General features: G+C 47.0%; 1 protein-coding gene across 2 annotated transcripts in view; it reads left to right on the forward strand.

Moving 5' to 3' along the window:
• Homer2 (homer scaffold protein 2) overlaps window positions 1–17,500 on the forward strand; it is a 96,426-nt gene that overhangs the window by 65,326 nt on the left and 13,600 nt on the right. For both annotated transcript variants that reach the window (XM_052159642.1, XM_052159648.1), the window contains exons 3-4: window positions 6,280–6,411; window positions 16,567–16,659. In XM_052159642.1, coding sequence (XP_052015602.1) covers window positions 6,280–6,411; window positions 16,567–16,659 — 225 coding nt within the window. The remainder of the gene's footprint in view (window positions 1–6,279; window positions 6,412–16,566; window positions 16,660–17,500) is intronic.

A 17,500-nucleotide genomic window follows, 5' to 3' on the forward strand; every position in this document is an offset into this window, starting at 1 on the left:
TTGCTGACGTATAGCAGTCCCATTGGTCCATGTTCCTACCCAGACCTTTGATGGTATCTGACGTATCTTGAATGTGGTGACCATATAGTAGTGATAACCATTATACAAGGCCATTTACATACTGCCAGCAAAGCCTGAGCTAATCAGTCTGCCCATCAGCCTCATTCTCTCTAGTGTCCTAGGAGCAGACCATTCCCTTGCCCAGAACTAAGCTGTCCTCGTCCCCTTAAGTTCGCATCTCTTCCTCCTGAACTCAGGCTGTCCCTCCTGCCCACCCCCACACAGGGCACTTTGCCACTGCATGCAACAGATTAAACAGTCTTTCCAGCTGGCTCTGTAGGTGTGTGCCTCCAGTCCAGCACTTGGGTGGCTAAGTCAGGAAGATCTCAAGTTCAAGGTCAGCCTGGGCTACATACAGCAAGGCACTTTTTCAAAAAACAGAAACATTGTTTTTAAAGGGGTCTTTTTATATGTGTTCGCTTTCTTCCCTTCCTTCCTTTATGTCTGAGAATGGTAGGAACCAATGCTGACTTAGAGTGTCCAAGAGACACATAAGCCTTCCGGGTGCCAATGCAGTTGACTGGAAGGGATAGGCCAAGCTGAGAGGTGAAGACACGGAAAGAGCAGGCCTTCTAACTGCTTCCCAGTTTGCCTGAAGGACTCAGGCTTAGTGGACAAGCCAAGTGTAGCGCAGGGGCTGTTTCCATGTTAGCGACAAGAAAAGGAAGAAGATTCCAAGGCTGGGGACATTTTGAAAGCATGCCCACTGGGATTGTCGCTCTTGATGCTCTTGAAGATCAATGCTCTGGGTTTTCAGGGAGCAGGCAGAGGGCAGCTGTCTCACGTACATAGGTGTGGTTTACTGCTCTGCCAGTGATGTTGCTCAGTACCTCAGGTAGCTGGGACAAGGTAAAAGGATGCTGTGATGCTAAATGGTGGCCTTCCTTGCCACCATTTCTTTCCTTTTCTTCCCTCCCTCCCTCCCTCCCTCCCTCCCTCCCTCCCTTCCTTCCTTCCTTCCTTCCTTCCTTCCTTCCTTCCTTCCTGATCTAGGATGTCTTAGAACCTTGGGTGAGCCTGTTTGGAACCAGCCAAGGCGTGTAGAGCCTACAGGGAGCCAGCCAGTGTGAAGAACTCCAAGGGCAGCCTGACAAATGTGGCTTTCACTTTTCTGCCCCCTGGCTGATGTCCAGCTTGTTGTAGATAAGGGCTGTGGCACTTTGCTGCTGATGACAGGGAGTGGTGACTACAGAGCAGACCTTTCAGAGAGGGATAAGGAGGAGGAGGAGGATGCAGCTCCCTCTGCAGAAATCCTTCTGAGTTCTGCAAGGTCAGCATCTTGTGTCCCAAGGACAAACAGACCTCCCGTTACCTGTGGGGCAGGGGGAGTACAGAGTAAAATTGTTTGGGAGAGAGGTATGCCCTAGAGCTGGAGACAAAGACACGGGACTCAGACGATGGGGGGCAAGCTTGGTTCTGGTTGAGTGGCTAGACCCTTCTCTCAGGAGACAGAAGAGTAGATGGGAGGAGTCTGGGCTGTGGGCTGTGGTCTGACACAGAGCCCCTTGCTCTCTCCACTTTACATCACATGCTGCAGGTGGAAGAGGAAACAGATGATCTGGTGCTAAGTGGTCTAGAATCCCTGCTTTGAGTGAATACATGGACTTGGAGACCAGCTGAGCTTTTAAAGCCACTCTGACAAGCTAGACTGGCAGGCCTAAGCCCAGCTTTGCTTAATCAACGTGAGATGAAGTCTCTTGTGAGAGACTGTGTGTTTCCCATAAACAATGTAGAATAATGTCCAAGCAAGCAGTGAAGTGTGTGTTCAGCACGCTGCTCTAAGTGAGGTTTGTAGCTTCTAGTGGGCCAGTGTGCTCTCTGATAACCAGTAGGGAAAATAGGACTTTGGGGAAACTTGGGGGCTCAAACCTAGGACCTTGCACATGTGAAGCAAGTACTGTACCCAAGAGCTGCATCTTTAGCTCCACGAATATGTTTTGGGGACATCAGAGAACTCTACCACAATGAGGGCCAGAGATGGGACCGTGCAGAGCCAAGATGGCAGCCTCTCTCCTGTAAACATTTGCCAATTCTGGATACAGGCTGAAGGTTGGGGCTTGGCTCTGGCAGAGATGCTGCTGGGGGAGGGGAGTCAGCAAAGCGCTTAGCAGTGGCTGAAGAGATAGAACTGAAACTCAGCACCAAGGAGCTTCAACGTGGCTGGCTCTTCTTTCCTCAACCCAAGAAAGGCATCTTCTTAATTTACAGTATGCAGAAACTGAGCCCCTGCCAAGAATCTACAATACACAAAAAACATGAAAGCCCCAGAGCTAGTAAGGAATGGACACTGGGCTCCTATGCACTCTGTCACCTGGGCACTTACTGACTAGGGGCAGCTTCAGGCTGCACACTGAACTGGGCCCTGCAGAATGGTTGCTACTGGTGGAGAAACCAGAGGAGATCCTGATGATGTCATAGCTTAAATGACAGGGGAGACCTGAGTAACCACAGACACACAGCCAAGTTCCCCTTCACAACTGCTGGTTGGGTGGTGGCAATGTCTACAACCCCAGCACGTGGTAGGTAGAGGCAGGGGCATCAGGACTTTAAGGATATTCTCAGCTACCTACAAATCTGAAGGCCAATGTGTATGTGAGGCTGGCCAAGTCATAAAGACATGTGGATTTAAATGGCCTGCCCTGAGTCCAGGACTGAACCAAGGGAGACTGAGCCTCACAGGAGCTGAAACCCAGGCTGACCCAGTATAGCCCAGAAAAGAAGGGAGTTCTTGTCTACCTACTTTTCCCAGCAGAGGAGAAGGGGACCTTCCCCTGGCAGATGGTAACATTCTATAGAATCATTGCATATTTCAGCATGAGATTAAAAACAACAAAGACCGGACCTGCAGAAAGGCAGGACCATATGCTTAGAGTCAGGAAGGGGAAACCCAGATAATGAAAGATTCAGAGATGGTCCAGATGTTAGTGTTTGCAGTAAGGATTTTAAAATAAATGTGATTGATATATTGAGGAAATAGAGGGAAAATGAACAAGATAGGCAAAGGGAAAATATCCTCAAAGATTTAGAAGACTGATTGATTGATTGATTGATTGATTGACTGGCTGACTGAGAAGGTTTCACTAAGTAGACCCGAACTGTCCTGAAACTCCTCTGGACATGAGACTGGCCTCAAACTCACAGAGATCTAGCTCTCCCATTCGATTGCTAGAATTGCAGGTGTGTTCCACCATGCCTGGTCCTAGAACATATTTTTTTTTTGTATATTTTTTTTCATTCTTTTTTTTTATTCGATATAATTTATTTACATTTCAAATGATTTCCCCTTTTCTAGCCCCCCCCACTCCCCGAAAGTCCCGTAAGCCCCCTTCTCTTCCCCTGTCCTCCCTCCCACCCCTTCCCAGTTCCCCGTTCTGGTTTTGCCAAATACTGTTTCACTGAGTCTTTCCAGAACCAGGGACCACTCCTGCTTTCTTCTTGTATCTCATTTGATGTGTGAATTATGTTTTGGGTATTCCAGTTTTCTAGGTTAATAACCACTTATTAGTGAGTGCATACCATGATTCACCTTTTGAGCTAGAACATATTTTTAAAATATCAAATATGCTAGCTTTTAAAGACACCTCAATGGAGGGGGAATGGTGGTGAATCCCAGAACTGGGAGGGCTAGAGGAGGAGGCTCATGCTCATCTAGACTAGCAACTAGCTAGTCCCTGTCCCTGTCCGACCTCCCACACGCCACATCTAGACCCAGTGCTGAGCATGGGTTTAATGGCAGATAGACTGCATCAGCCACCACGACCAGTGAACAAGAAAACGGATGGATTTTAAACACCCAGACTGAACCCTGGAGAAATGGCGTAGTGGTTGGGAACACGTGGTGCTCTTCCTCAGGACTCAATTTCAGTCCCAGCACCCGTGTTGGGTGGCTCACAGTCACCTGTATCTCCAACCTCAGGACACCCAACACCTTTGACCTCCACAGGCAACGACACTCACAGGCAGCCATCTCCCCCAACACATATACGGAATTAAAAATAATAAAGAATTAATCTTTTTAAAATGCCTACATTAAACCAGAGAGAACCAAGAACGAGGGGCTGGTGGTAAACAGTGTGAACCATGTTAGACACACTCAGATGGCCCAGCATGTAGAACTGAGGCGGGAAAGAGAGGCAAGGAGAGAAGGTGACAGAGGCAATCTGTGGAGAGAATGGCGAGAATTTCCCCAAGCTGATGAAGTCATAGGTCAGAGAAGCTGAAGGGCGCCCTCCCTCCAAGCAGGATGACTAGGCCTTGCTCTTGAAATCAGTTAACCATTGCTTTGTATGCAATCCATCCACATTAACCACAGCTTTGTAAGCAATTTATTTCTCTCTCTCTCTGTGTCTCTGTCTCTCTGTCTCTCTCTGTCTCTCTCTGTCTCTCTCTGTCTCTCTGTTTCTCTCTCTCTCTCTCTCTCTCTCTCTCTCTCTCTCTCTCTCTCTCTCTCTCTCTCACACACACACACACACACCTGTCCACTTTGTCACCTGTGCAGATCTTGTCTGCTGAGCTTGGGATCTGAGGACATGGAAGGATGGACGACTAATGCTGTAGAGTCTTACCTCAGTTTCAGAGTGCTTTTACACATGAATGCAACAAAGAAAGCAATGATCCAAGGAAGGTTGTTTGAATTCTGAAAAACATGTAAATAAACATCAGTAAGCACATACTATTAACAGAGCAGCCCTTTCCCAGAACTTTCTCAGGACAGACCAACGGAAACACAATTGCCTGACATGTACTACAGATTATATGTGGGAAAGCACAAAAAAACAAGGCAGAAGGCCAGATCCAAATTCAGGATTCACTGACCAGATTGGGTTCTATTAGCTATGTTCTGACATCCTACAAGAACATGTCATATAAATTGAATGTAAGTGTTTGTCACATGAAGCACATGAAAAATCATGTCCAAGAACAAACCAGGGAACAAAATGCACCTGAGGTAAAATGCACCTGATGTAAAAACACAAGGTAAAATGCACCTGAGGTAAAATGCAGTTGAAGTAAAATGTACCTGAAGTAAAATGCACCTGAGGTAAAATACATTTGAGGTAAAATGTACCTGAGGTAAAATGCACCTGAAGTAAAATGCACCTGAGGTAAAATGCACCTGAGGTAAAATGCACCCAAGGTAAAAGAAGGCTCTCTACCTGTCTTCCTGGAGCCTTTCACAGTTCCTAGTGGCATTGTTCCCCATGGTTTATTTTCCTGACCATGTTCTTAAACTCATAGTTTTAACCACTTGCGGGTTTATGACCTTGAATGAGTCAATTGACTTTGTTGAACCTCAGTTTCCCCTTCTTTAAAGATAAGATTAGATTAGATAAAAAAATATTTTATAAGAAATTAGGAATTGTCTGGTTTTAAAGAAATATGAGTGTGTTCCTCTTGTTATTGCATCATGACTAACTCTGGGACAGCCTAGTAGGGGCAGGCTGGGAGATGTGGGCTAAACTGGTCAGACTTTATCTACTAACGTTCAAGGGACCCCTTGGGGTATGCTTGTGATTGGCCACGGGTCATCTGGTACATGACACATTCATTCATGTACTAAAAACATGTATTGGATATTTATTTCATGGCAGCAGTTCTGCTAACCAGAAATACAAAATTAGAAAACACGTGTTCTACATGATCTTTTCTTCCAGGGTCTGTGGCTCTCTCCTTCTTTTTGAGGCCATGGGTGGTAACAGCCAGCACCAGATCCCTGTGCCCTTCCTCACAGAACCCTGCTTATACCAGCATGACCAATCTATATCAATTAACCCTCTACCTACTCTCAAAATCGGAATGTCTTCTCCTCCCCCTGGGGAAGCAAAGGCCCTCCTGCTGGTGGAAGTACTAACTGGTGTACCTAGATATCTGAGTGGCAGGGATTTCAAAAGTGGGAGGCGGTGAGGGTGGTTCCTCTGGGAATGTGCAAATGGCTGACCTTGGTATGTTTAGGGCAGTAAAACATCAACTTTGGAAACCATGCTTTTCTTGGGAAAAGTATTTTCCTATTGATAATGTGCAAGATCCTGTTTTAGACTCTTGCGTTGTTAAGTGTCTGAAATGCCCTTTCTCCTGCCTGTGTGTCTACCCTGGTCAGAACAACTCAGGCACAAATGCAACAACAGACAGAGGAAGCGCCCGTAGCCACTGGCTTTGTTGGGAGAGGATTAAAAGGCTCTAGTTCAGAGTTAACAGTCTTGCTCTGGCTGTCTCCTGCAGGTGATCATAAACAGCACTATCACCCCGAACATGACTTTCACCAAAACGTCACAGAAGTTCGGGCAGTGGGCGGACAGCAGAGCCAACACCGTGTTTGGTTTGGGATTCTCCTCGGAGCTGCAGCTCACAAAGGTACGTGCTCCTTCCCACAGTGGGATGGGGATGGTTGGGTGCCCCCCCCCTTCAGAAGCCACCCCTTGGTGGCGCTGTGCTGCTGTAGGTGAGGAGAGCCCTTTCTGATACAGCAGGCTCCATGAAAACTGAGCAGCTTGTGGGGTAAAGGAAGCTCATCAAGCCGGAGACATTAGCTGGCCTGCTGGTTCTCTGAGTGTCCATTGTCTGACTAGAGTCCAGAAACACAGGGCAAGAAGCGGAAGTGCCGTGGTCAGGTATAGTTAGAGGCGAAATGTCCCCATGGCTCATGGCTTTTGTCCTGGTGATGCTGTGGGAAGGTTATAGAACCTTCAGGATGCAGGGCCTCAATGGAGGAGGTGGCTCTATAGGAGCAAGACTTGACATTTAATAGCTTGGCTTCACTTCCTGTCCACCCTTGGTGTGGCCCGTTTTTTACCTCCCACCACCATGCCTTCCCAACTGTGGTGAGCCACACCCCTTATTAAGCTATAACTCCTCCTACTCTTAAGTTGGTTCTTGGCAGGAATCTGGTTGCAGCAGGAAAAAGAGTAAGTTACCAGGCCATTGGTTATCACGACTGGACTCTCCTCCTAAACCCTGTCCCACTGTGCTACACTTGTGTACTGTGACTCTGGAAGCGGGGCAGGGGCAGGACATGGGTGGGGTGGGGTGGGGCAGGGCAGGGCCGGGCGGGGAGCTCTTTCAACCTGCTGCACTGCGTGATAAAGCTCTCCAGGACCTGGGGATCATCTGGCCATCAGACTCTAGCTTCTCTGCATTGGAAGCTTGGCTGCAGTCTCCACAGACTTCCTAGGCCTACAGCAGTGTGATGTAACTCAGACACTTGACCAGTGATTCTTACCTGTGAGTCACAACCCCTTTGGGAGTGAATGACCCTTTCACTGGGTCATCTGTACATCAAAAATCCCAGTTGTGAAGTAGCAATGAAGAACATTTTATGGTTGGGGGGGGGGGGGCGAGGTCACCACACCATGAGGAACTGTACTAAGGGGTTGCAGCACTAGGAAGATTGGGAACTCCTGCTCTAGATGAAGGTGTGACTGGTGGGGCTGGTAGATACCTGGCCATCTCAGAAGTGCAATCCCCAGTGACATTCTACTGTGTCTGTGGAGAAAGGGCCCAGTGTGACCAGCTTCTCCAGGAGCTAGCTGGTCACTCTGCTCTGTGATGCTCACTGCTGTACACTAATAGCTGGGCATTCTGTGGGGTCAGAGGTCAGGATGACTATGGAGAGCAGGCTATGTCTTGCATAGACCATTTGACACCTTTTCTTCTGGCACCGCGGTCAGTTTACCCATTGGTCTTCTGATTGTAAGGAGGCTGCGTTGGGGCCCCCACAGAGCCCTTGCTGCTGCATGGCTCAGAAAGACTTGTCTTCTGAAGAGTGGGAATTTCTGAGGGGCATTCACATGAAATATGACTCTTTTTTTTTTTAGGGAGTGGTTACACCTGTGACCAGTTGTTAGTTCCCAAATGTCTTTGTTACTAATTGTCCAGATCTGTTTCTTCCCTTCCCGTACACCTCTAGCCTTGCTGATTTTCCCGGTCCAGTGTGGACGGTCACTTTTCTTGTATGCTCGGGTCAGTGGGGGGTTCCAAGGCGTGCATCCAGGCCTGCGTCCAGGTGTGCCATTGCCATTCCAATAGCAGGAAGCAGCAGTCCCAGCTGGAGCGCTGGCACCGTGCTGTGTGTTCTAGAGGGAGCCACAGACTATCACCAAGTCTTCCCTGATTTGGTGTGACTGCTAGAAGCCAGCTTTCGGATGGTCTTGTAAAGCATGCTGGGATTTCTGAATTTTATCTTGTGACCTTAGAAGGATTTTAGCCCAAAAGTAAAGTGACCAGATTTGCATTTCAGATAGATTTTTTTTTTTCCTGGAAGCAAGTCAGATTCAGTTCAGGGTAGAGCTGAGGAAGATTTGAAGAAGAGATAGAGAATTTTTAAGAGTTTTTTTTTTAAATGGCAGAACTTTGAGAGGTGGGTGAGGGAGCCCACCCCTGAGATGATGGTGCGTGGGAGGAGGTGCGGGGGATGATGGCGGCAACCTCTTCTGAAATGGGAGGGGGAGCAGATGCAGAATGGTGGCAGAGAGGACCAGCGTGCACTGTGATGGTGACCAAAGATGCGATGGCCAGGACCTCCTATGTCTGCAGTGAAGCAGGGGTTTGTGTAGTTTCCAGCCCTGTGAGCTTCAGGGTGGAGAGAGGAGATGCTGGAGAGTCCCTTGTCCTCCCCAGCCCTTAGGACCGCTCATTCATTCTTCAACCTGCCCAGATGGCCCTGTAGGCTCGGACTGCTGGGCACGCATCGGGCGTGTCTGGGCCCAGCTCAGCTCAGGCTTCTGCCTCCATCCAGGCACAGAAGTTCCCCAGAACCCAGCTGAGAGAAGCACTCACAGCTTCCTGGTACAATCCTTTCATTCTGCAGAGAAAAGAAGGTAGCGAGGACAGTTGAAGGAGATACTTCCATGTAAAAGACTCAAAGGACATCTCTGAAAAAACTGGATCAAACTGTGGATGTTCCTGCCTTGGGACCTGACAAGACCTTGATAGGAGCTACTTCCAGTTCCTCCCAGACGAAGAAAATGTCCTGTTATTAAGGAGGAGTGTCCCTTCTTCCTGAGGCCCCAGTCTCTGACAACACTGACATCTCTGCTCTGTGACTAGGACCTGCCATCATCACAGAGATGTCTGAGACAAGCTCTCAAATATGTCCTTTATCCAAAAATACTTCAAGTCAGCTTTTCCTTGTTCTTTGAAGGGAGCCATTAACCACACACTGATAAATTGCCAGGGACTGAGGCTAGCAGCCTCGACAAGGGGCAATTAGCTAGCACAGAGGCCTGAAGGTTCCCAAGCTTGCGCGCTGAAGGGTAGCAGTGACTGGGTATTTCTGACTTCTCAGTGTGGCCACCCACAGACCTATAGCAGGCTCAGCAGGCCGGGTAATCAGACACTGTGGGCTGGAGAGAAAAACTCCAGGGTGGACATTTGACACTTCATACAGACTTCTCTCTCTGACCCCCAGAAGGAAAATAGATACCTTGTTCTTCCACAGCTCTCATTAGGACAACTCCACAACCACAGCCCAGGAAGTATGGCACAGAAACATTGTGCTCCTTAGACAGACTTTCCAAAAATAATAAAAGTTATATATTCCTGGAATCGAATAGGGATCCGTGTGTCCACCCACTAGAGAAGACACAGTTCCTCAGCCTACTGAGGAGTGGTGGGAAGGGGCGGACATGCTCTGGTAAAACGAGGTTCTGGGAGGAACCAGGTAGAAGGGTGAGGCAGTCATTAAAGCCACCGTTCTGACGACCTCACATTCCTACCGTTCTGTGTTGGCCCCCTTCTCCCTCTCTGCAGACAGAGGAAACATGGTCTTTAATTAGGGGCAATGGCGTCTCTCCTGCTCCAGGCAGGTGCGGCCCAGCTCATCTGCCTTGGCTTTCAGCTTCCACAATTTAATTTGGAGCGTGGGTGGTGCTTACCTTAATTGTCAACTTGACACTTGTAGAACCACCGGAGAAAGGCTCTCAATAGGGGCTTGTCTATATCTGGTTGACCTGTGGGTATCTCTGCAGGGAATTGTCTTTGTTAGTTAATTAATATAAGGAGACCCAATCCACTGTGGGCGCTCCCATTCCCTAGGCAAGGATGCTGGGCACCGTGTGAGAGGCAACCGAGCCACACACAAGCAAACACACATCCACACACACATGCACTTCCCTTTGCTCCACTGTGGATAGAACCAACTGTTTCAAGCTCCCGATGCTGTGGCTTCCCCACAAAAACATGAAATTGTGAGCTGAAGTAAACCTTTTCTCCTGTAAGGTTTTTGTTTTATGTTTTTGTTTTTGTGTTTTTCAGATTATTTTAACCTCAGCATCAAAAGTGAAGCTAGGACAGGGGCCTATGAGATGGCTCAGTCAATGAAGGCAGCTGCCTCTAAGGCTATAGACCTGAGCTCAAGCCTTGGTACTGCATGGTGTGAGGAGAGAACTCCCACAGGGTGTCCTCTGACTCTACATGCTTGCCATGGCGTGCGTGTACACCCGCCATAAATAAATAATAAATAATCCATAACCCGCATGTCCCCTCACAGTCCCTTACTTATCTACTGCGGTCGGAAGAGTAGCACCGCGTATCCGTCTCTCCAGTCATCTAGTGTGAGTGCAGTTTTCTACCTGCAGCCATTAGGTGTTCTCTTGATATGCTTTAGTTAGAGTGCCGGTGGCTGCGAATAACACAAAACATGACCACAGTGCTCAGACAGATGCCACTAATCTTGCTATGCAAAGTTCTGAGGCAGGCCGCTGCTGGCTCTGTGCGGTGATTTGAATAAGAACCGCCCTCGCAAACTCATATATCATCAGAGAGGGGCACGATTTGGGAAGGATTAAAGAGATCAGGGTGTGGCCTTGTTAGAGGAAGTGTGTCACTGGGAGTGGGCTTGGAGGCTTCAAAAGCCCACACCAGGCTCAACTCCCCCCCTCTCTCTCCCTCTCTCCCTCTGTCTGTCTCTGTCTCTGTCTCTGTCTGTCTCTCTCTCTCTCTCTCTCTCTCTCTCTCTCTCTCTCTGCCTATGGATTAGGATGTAGCTCTCCGCTACTGCTCTAGCACCATGCATGTCGCCATGCTCCCTGCCACCATGACAGTAAACTAGCCCTCCAAAACTGTAAGCAAGTTCCCAATTAAATACTTTCTTTTTTAAGTGTTGCCTTGGCCATGGTGTTGCTTCGCAGCAATATGACAGTGACTAAGATGGAGGAGTGTGTGTGTGTGTGTGTGTGTGTGTGTGTGTGTATGAGAGAGAGAGAGACAGAGACAGAGACGGTGAGAATGGTCTCCAGGCTGGCCTCAAATTCGTCATCCTCTTGCCTTTGGCCTCTGAGGATCGTAGGCGTCCATCGCTAGCCTTAGCTATGGCTGCTGCATTGGAAAGAGACTGTGGTGGGGGCAAGAGTGGAAGTGTGACTCATTGGGAGCCAATAGTACAAAACCAGGTCAGAGATGGCAGTGGCCTGGACGAGGACAGCAGAGAGGGTTTCAGGAAGTGACCAATCCAGGATCTGTTGTGAAGCAGGGCCCAAGCAAGGCTTCCTTCCATCAGCGTTGCCCTGGTGTCGGCAACAGAACAGTGAATGCCTGAGACACCCTGCTTCCACACTGTTGGCTCCGAGTGTTTGGAGCCTTTTCTTTTGTTTGTTTTTCCTTTTGTTGGTCTTTCATCTCAAGCTCTAGCAATCCTGCACCCATGGAAGGAAGCAGGAGGAAGCAGAGGGTGGCGACAGCACTTTTCTGAAAAAAAAAAAAATAGGGACTGTCATCCTTGGCTCCCTTGCAAGGCCTGGGTGCCCAGCCTTCCATTCCAAAACAAACAAAATGAACAATAAAGTAGGTCACCACGATGAACCTGACCAACCTCATTCCTCCTCACTGTCCCACCTAATGGTGAGATTTCGTTAAGCTAGTAGGAAAGAAAATACTCAGGTTTTAATAGCGTTAATAAGCAATAGGGTTTAGGTCTTCAAAAGCCCCCCCCCCCAAATAGCCACATATAAGGTCAAGTAGTCTTGTTTTTCATAAATGATGACAATTTTGATTAAAATACTTGCAACTTTAGAAACTTCAGAAAGCTACCTCAGAAATAAAACATAAATAAGCCATGTACTTGGCAATATATTTCAGAAAACCCTGTTTTAAATATTCTTCTATCTGTAGGCTTCATCCTAGGAAACTGAAAGGAAATATAGGTGGCATGGTGTAGCTACTACAGGGGTATTCTTGCTGGGTCAAAGTAAGAAACAAACAGACAAACTGAAAATCCAACGTAAGGAAACTGCTTAACAGGGTGGTGATGCACATCTCTAACCCCAGCCCTCGGGAGGCAGAGGCAGACAGAGCTCTGTGAGTTCCAGGCTAGTCAAGGCTGTGTAGTGAGACCCTGTATTTAAAAAAGAAAGAGAAAAAAAGGAAATTGATTAAACAGTCTCATGTGTCCTTCAGGATAATATTGTGCAGCAATAAAGATAATTTAGTGGAAGATCATATAAATGCTTGGAAGTATTAATGCCATATTATTAATTTCAAAATTGGCTATGAGACAAGATCCGCAATCTCGTTTAAAAGAAGTGATGGATGCATATTTATATATATATTGGAAGTTTGTTGGCCAGCGCTCATCTCTAGATGAGGAGACCATAGGTCTTATAAACATCTGGGTCACTGAGATGGCTCGGCAGGTAAAAGCGCTTGCCCCATGCAGATCCTCCTGAGTCTGATCCCCGGGACCCACGCCAAAGTACAGACAGAGAATTGCAGCCACAGGCTATCCTCCGACGGACACAATAATAACAAAAGATTAAAACAATATTTCTCTACGCTTACACGCATATAATGCTTTTTAATATAATAAGGGAGAAATATTAGAAAGCTTTAGACCCAGAGGTGATCTCCACTGGATGGTAACTTTGGGGTCTCCGGCTCCTGCCTCTGCTCCCCCAGTAGTGCTCCTCCAGTGTGCTCGTGGGGTTTTGGAGCACTTCCAGGTTTTCATTATTGTGGATAATGCTGGGATTATGATCACTACATTGAAGGCCCCTTTTTTTCATATTCTCAATTATTTTCTCTGTGGTTTCCTGGGAGTTCTATCGCTGTGTCAGTAGGAATGAATATTTTTGTCACTCACAATATGTACTTCCAAATTGCTTCTCAGTGGGGCTGTACCAAAACACGTACCAAAACGGAAAGATCTTGCCAGCACCCGGGTTTAGGATTGTGTTTAGCGTGTGCTAATTTTACAGGCAAAGAATGGCACCTCATTATTTTTGCTTCTAATTTGCAGCCAGGCTGAGCAGGCCTAGTTATAGGCTGTTTATTCGTTGTATTTTGCTCATGAATCTCACCATTTATTGATCGGCATTTTTATATTTTCCTCCCCATCGTGTGTGAGCTCTGTCAAACAGTAATGGTCCTTTTTTATGGTGTCCTGTCCTGCCTGAGGTCCCTTCCCTGGCTGCTACTTCCCTTCTGAGTGAGTGGGGATATTTTTTTGTTTTTTTTTGTTTGTTTGTTTGTTTTTTGTTTTTTCTACATTTAAAAGCTTTGAATTGTTCCATTGTCAATCCTGTCACTTCTGTGACTTTCTTTCATGTCTTCCAAGTTTAGAGAATTACGCTCCTAGCCCTCCAGCTGTGGCTTGATAAATGCTTGATTTTGTTTGCACCGAGGACTGATTTCCAAAGTCGGTCCTTCTCATAACTGCCTTTTAATCCATCAGGAGCCCAGCACACTTGCCTCCCACTTACCGCAGCTGAATAACCTTCCCCATTAATTTACTGTTAGCCTTCTGCCCCAAAGCTCAGTTTTATTTAGTTGACAGGACCCTATCCTCGGGGCTCATTCTGCTGTCCTATATATCAACTGGTAATGTATAAATTTGTTTTGTTTGTTTAGGTTTGTTGATATTGTTGTTGTTGTTGCTTTTTGAGATAGGATCTCACACTATAGTCCAGGCTTAGAATTCATTGTGTAGCCAAGACTTGGTGGCTTTCAACTCTAAGTAATCCTCCTGCCTCAGCTTTTCAAGTGCTGAGACGAGCATTTCTTCAAACTGTTATCTGATGCACCATCCCTATGCAGTATCTGAAGAGGCCAGAAGAGGGCACCAGAACACACACCCACTCCCCAGCCCCCCAGAACTGGAATTGTGAACTCTCTTGTGGGTACTGGGAACTAAAGCCCTGCAGTCTTACAAGATCAATAAGTGCTCTCAACGGCTAAGCCATCTCTCTGGCCCAATTCCTCTTTCTTGTTACTTTAAAGCTCCCCCCCCAACCCCTCGAAATTTCCTTTTAAGATTGTGTCTGTTTGAAAATAAGCAAAGGCCTTTATAGACTTACGGTTCCTTTGTGGAGAGGGAACTAGTCTTTGATGAGATTGTTTGCCTTCTCAGCAGGCAGGAACTCACAGCACGCCTGTGCCTGTTCTCTACCTGGGGCAGGGTGGTGTGGTTTTCCAGGAGAGGCAGGGCCTCTCCCCATCATGGTCCCTCAAAGGAGTGGCATTTCCCATCCATCCCCAATTAGCCTCATGTGCTTAAGTGGAAGGCGATGATTTTCCTCTGAGCTTTGGAGTGGTCAGTTTTGAAGCCTCGTGTCTGTGGCTCGGTTAGTGGGCCTGCGGTGAGGGAAACGCAGGCTGCAATGGGACGCATGCCCTTTTCTCCTCACATGGGGTTCTGGGCTTGCCAGCATATGCTGTCTGTCAGGGCCCAGAAAGCAGGCTCAGAGGAGAGAGCCTTGCCCACCCATAAATGAACACATGGCAGGACTTCCAGGGTCTCAGTGTGTCTCAGTGTAGCCGCTTACCCTTCCTAGATATATGCTACCAGCATTGTTTCTAAGTAACTCTCTGGTCTAATGATATTCTGCTAATTAAACTCTTGTTTGTCAGTGACTGTAAGCTAGTATAGTGATTGCCCTGTGACTTTAGGATTTTTTAAAAAAGATTCGCTGAATGTTTACTTTAGATTATGTATATATGTGCGTCTGAGTGTGGATTTATGTACTTAAGTGCAGTACACAGAGATTCCAGAGAAAAGCGTTAGGTCTATTGGAGCTGAAGTAACAGGTGGTTATGAACCACCTGACTCAGGTGCAAGGAACCAAACTCAGGCCCTCTACAAGAGCACTATGTTCTCTTAACTATTGAGCCCTCTCTCTAGTCCTGACTTTAGGATTTTTTTTTTATTCTTTTTTTTATTCGATATATTTTTTATTTACATTTCAAATGATTTCCCCTTTTCAGGCTCCCCACTCCCCGAAAGTCACATAAGCCCCTTTCCTTCCCTTCCCCTGTTCTCCCATCCACCCCTTCCCACTTCCCTGTTCTGGTTTTGCCCTATACTGCTACACTGAGTCTTTCCAGAACCAGGGGCTACTCCTCTGTTCTTCTTGTACATCATTTGATGTGTGGAGGATTTTTAAATTATAGAAATACAGGGCTGGAGAGATATCTCAGTGGTTAAGAGCACTGACGGCTCTTCCAGAGGTCCCAAGTTCAATTCCCAGCAACCACATGGTGACTCACAACCATCTGTAATGGGATCTGATGCCCTCTTCTGGTGTGTCTGAAGATACCAAATATTAAAATAGAGAACATTGGATAATAAACTGCATATCAGCCAGATGTCAATTAATTGTTTGGTTTTCTCATTGCAACCTAAAGAAGGGTTTCTTTTGGCTCCTGCTTTAAAGGTGTAGTCCCTCAAAGACAGGAAGTGGCTGTCTGGCCCCACAGCATCTGTAGACAGGAAGCAGGGAGACAAGCTGGTCCTCAGCCTCTCACCCCCACCCCCGCTCCCCAGCATTCCCAGATCCCGGCCCACAGGATGGGATCTACTCTCAGAGTGTGTCTTCCTCCTCTGTGAATCTTCTTAGAGACCTGGGTGTGCCTTCCAGGTGGTTGCAAACCGGATCAAGCTGACCTTGAAGATTAACTACCTTGTTAACATTTTATCTTGCATCGACTTTCTTGCTGAAGCATTTCAAAGCAAATTTCATGATAATTAAAGATCTAATCATAGGCTGTGTATGACATTTTGCTGTTTTGTACCTAAAGCTTCCCCCTAACACTTTAGGTGTGTTTTGTTGTTGCTGCTGCTGGACTGCTGCAGTCAGTGTGACTGCAGTGTGACTGAACACTTCTGGGGTTCTGGGTGGGCACACCACAGCCCTTTCACGGCATTATCTTACAGATCCTTGGATGCCTGCAGTGGAGTGTGTGGACTCTCCCATGGGCTCCTTCTGTGGAGAAGCTGTATTTCTTGTGATGTCTTTGTATTATTTACTGCTAATCAGAGGACTTTAAATTCGTGCCTCCTCTCAGTTACCGCATCCAGTTAGCATCAGACTCTGAAACAGGTTCCAGTCTGACTGTGACCAGTGGTGTTTATTGGGAAAAGGGATTTCTTGTCTTTATTTCCTTTTAATGGGCAGATAGAATTTTTCTGCCATTTGTACAGAATTCATAGGCTTAACATGGATACAAAATAATCAAGGTGGGTACTGGATATGGCCATGAATAAGATTAAAGTAAGTCCTAATAACTGTTCCATATGTTCAGTTTGCAGAGAAATTCCAGGAGGTGAGAGAAGCTGCCAGGTTGGCCAGAGACAAGTCCCAGGAGAAAACCGAGACCTCAAGTAATCATTCCCAAGTAAGTAATTTGTCCCCGAAATACATCTGAGTGTGATCAGTAATTGAGACTTCTTATTCCTTCTCACTCCTGGCAAGAAATGGGTAATTTTAGCAGCAGGATATTCTGAAGGCATTTTTTTTTTCAACTATTAGCCTGCTCTCTCTCCGTGAGAGGCAAGTGACATGTTCTCATGACACTTGGAAATGTCTCAGGTGTAGTACTGTATTTTTGACAGAAAGCTGTTGATACAATCAGAGTTGCCTGTTCCTAGCCCGTGAAGAATGCCTGCAGACCCCATGTTTAAAGGTCAGGGTGTGGCTTTGTGGTACAGTGCTTGCTGAGCCTACTCAAGACCAGGATTTGTTCCCAGCGTTTTGAGGGGGGGCGGGGCTTGGTTAGCGCAAGATATCTGCATTAGGGCATTTCCTGCTAGGTCAGGGTCAGTGTGTCTTGATCTCTAGCAGCCTTGAGGACAGGCAGTATTTCAATGTGAGTGTTCACTGGTCCTTGGGAAGTCCATAGCGGGATGTTCCTACTCACTAGACAGGCACTGCCTGCTCACTAGGGAAATGTTTGATACCGGAGAGCTCCAAGCCTCTCCCTGTCTTAACAAAAGGCAGATCCACAGTTCTAAGTCTGAAGAGATGCAGCTTTGCCAGGATTTCTGTCTGCTTAAAAGCATGGTAACAATGGCTATAAAGGACCCATTTTTTTTACCTGAAATTAAAAAAAATTTAATGTCTGATGTCTTTGTTGATGAGAAAAGGCTTAATCATTGTATAGGCAGGAACAGGGAAAGGGGACTTGGAGCAGAATTGGGACTTAGTTGAGAGTGACAGTTGAGCCGGGCGACCTGGAT

This window comes from Apodemus sylvaticus, chromosome 1, assembly GCF_947179515.1.
Source record: "Apodemus sylvaticus chromosome 1, mApoSyl1.1, whole genome shotgun sequence".
Classification (NCBI taxonomy): Eukaryota; Metazoa; Chordata; class Mammalia; order Rodentia; family Muridae; genus Apodemus; species Apodemus sylvaticus.